General features: G+C 38.5%; 1 protein-coding gene across 1 annotated transcript in view; it reads left to right on the forward strand.

The window, feature by feature from the left end:
- The first annotated feature begins 266 nt into the window (after positions 1–266).
- Positions 267–1,487, forward strand: part of LOC127417070 (hepatocyte growth factor-like) — a 54,480-nt gene continuing 53,259 nt past the window's right edge. The window contains exon 1 of the mRNA XM_051656786.1: positions 267–450. Within this exon, the coding sequence (XP_051512746.1) occupies positions 402–450 (49 nt within the window). The 5' untranslated portion in view covers positions 267–401. The remainder of the gene's footprint in view (positions 451–1,487) is intronic.

The following is a 1,487-nucleotide window of genomic DNA, read 5'->3' on the forward strand; positions in this document are numbered from 1 at the left end:
TCAGCATCATACACATCTGTGTTGACGTCTTCTCAACACTTTCCATCCTATCCAATAAATTATACAGTCAACAAATATAAACCATGCGCCCTTTTTTTTTAACTTCCCGGATAGGTTCAACAGCCTCGGTGTCGATCTGGAAATAATCCGTGATGATGCTAAGCAGAGGAATGGACAGCAGCGTTATTCTTTAAAAGGGCTCGTGATGGAGAGAGGGGCGGGAGCGCATGGGATAGAGTCTCTGAGCGCATTCAGCTTCAGTCAGTTCATCGCGCACTCGCACACAGTCACTATCTCGAGCTGCTGGGTGATTTATTTTGTTTTATTTAAAGGAGGCAAACGACAATACCTCTGTCATCTTTGGCATTTTCTGGTTTCAAAACAAACCTCTGCAAAGCGCCATGTGGATTTACAAAATGCTGCTCTGTGTGGCTGTTTTAGTTTACTCAGGTAAGTTTTTGAAGAGGACAGATCGGTGTCAGAATACCACAGTTACTACAGTTAATGTTACTACCATAATAAAACTGTACATTTTTATAAGGTGTTATAAAGAAGGAAAAACATAATAGAGTGAAAGCTTCTTACTCTGAATGAGATCCACTATTCATTTATCATTAGCACTAACAAAAGTAGCTTGCAATGTGGCGGAAACTATGGTAACCATGGTACATTTTATAAATGATGTTGTGGAGATGCGCAGCTGAAGCGCACTTTGTGCGCGCGAGCTTGCAGAATGTTATTCAGTTGTATTTCTAGTGCGTGATTATTATTAAGTAGGCTATATGACACATTAGGAGTGATTTGGACCACCAATAAGTTTGTATCCTCAGGATGAACAGCTTTAAATTTCCCTAATCTTTCAAAAGCTTATATTTTAAGAATTTAAATATGTTCAAGCCATGCAAGCATGCATACCGATATGTATTTATTTATTTTTTTATGGCTCGAATTGCACATATAACGATATGTTGCAATTGAGCCTCACAGTTTCCAAACATTGCATTAAGTTTCACTACGGAAAACTTCACAGATGTTGACATTCACGGTGAGTGGGCCGTTTCTGCGCGCAAAACATCTGGATAAATGAGTCATCGACGATGTGCATGGAGCAGAAGGGAGACACGAAGTGTTAGAGTGTTGTGCCACCGATGTGACCTATAAAACTCTTCTTCTGAAATCAAAACAGCTTTATTGTGCAGAGCGGATTGATTATTCTGAACTGTCATTTCTAATCAGCATTATAGTTTGGTGATAGCCTACTGAGGGTTCTGGCTGGACTTTTTGTTTCTCTGGGTTTAGATCACAGAGTTTTTATTTATTTTAACAGAAGAGAACAGTATACAATCTTTAATAGAGAGTAAAGCCTTTGTTCAATAATGAGTCATGAAAGAAGTAGATGTTCAGATTGTGTCTGAAGGGTGATCTGCGTAACTAAGCTTGTAGTAGTACTTTACAATTATTCATTTTGTTTGTTTGACATTTGCATT

The sequence above is a fragment of the Myxocyprinus asiaticus genome, chromosome 26 (assembly GCF_019703515.2).
Source record: "Myxocyprinus asiaticus isolate MX2 ecotype Aquarium Trade chromosome 26, UBuf_Myxa_2, whole genome shotgun sequence".
Taxonomy (NCBI): domain Eukaryota; kingdom Metazoa; phylum Chordata; class Actinopteri; order Cypriniformes; family Catostomidae; genus Myxocyprinus; species Myxocyprinus asiaticus.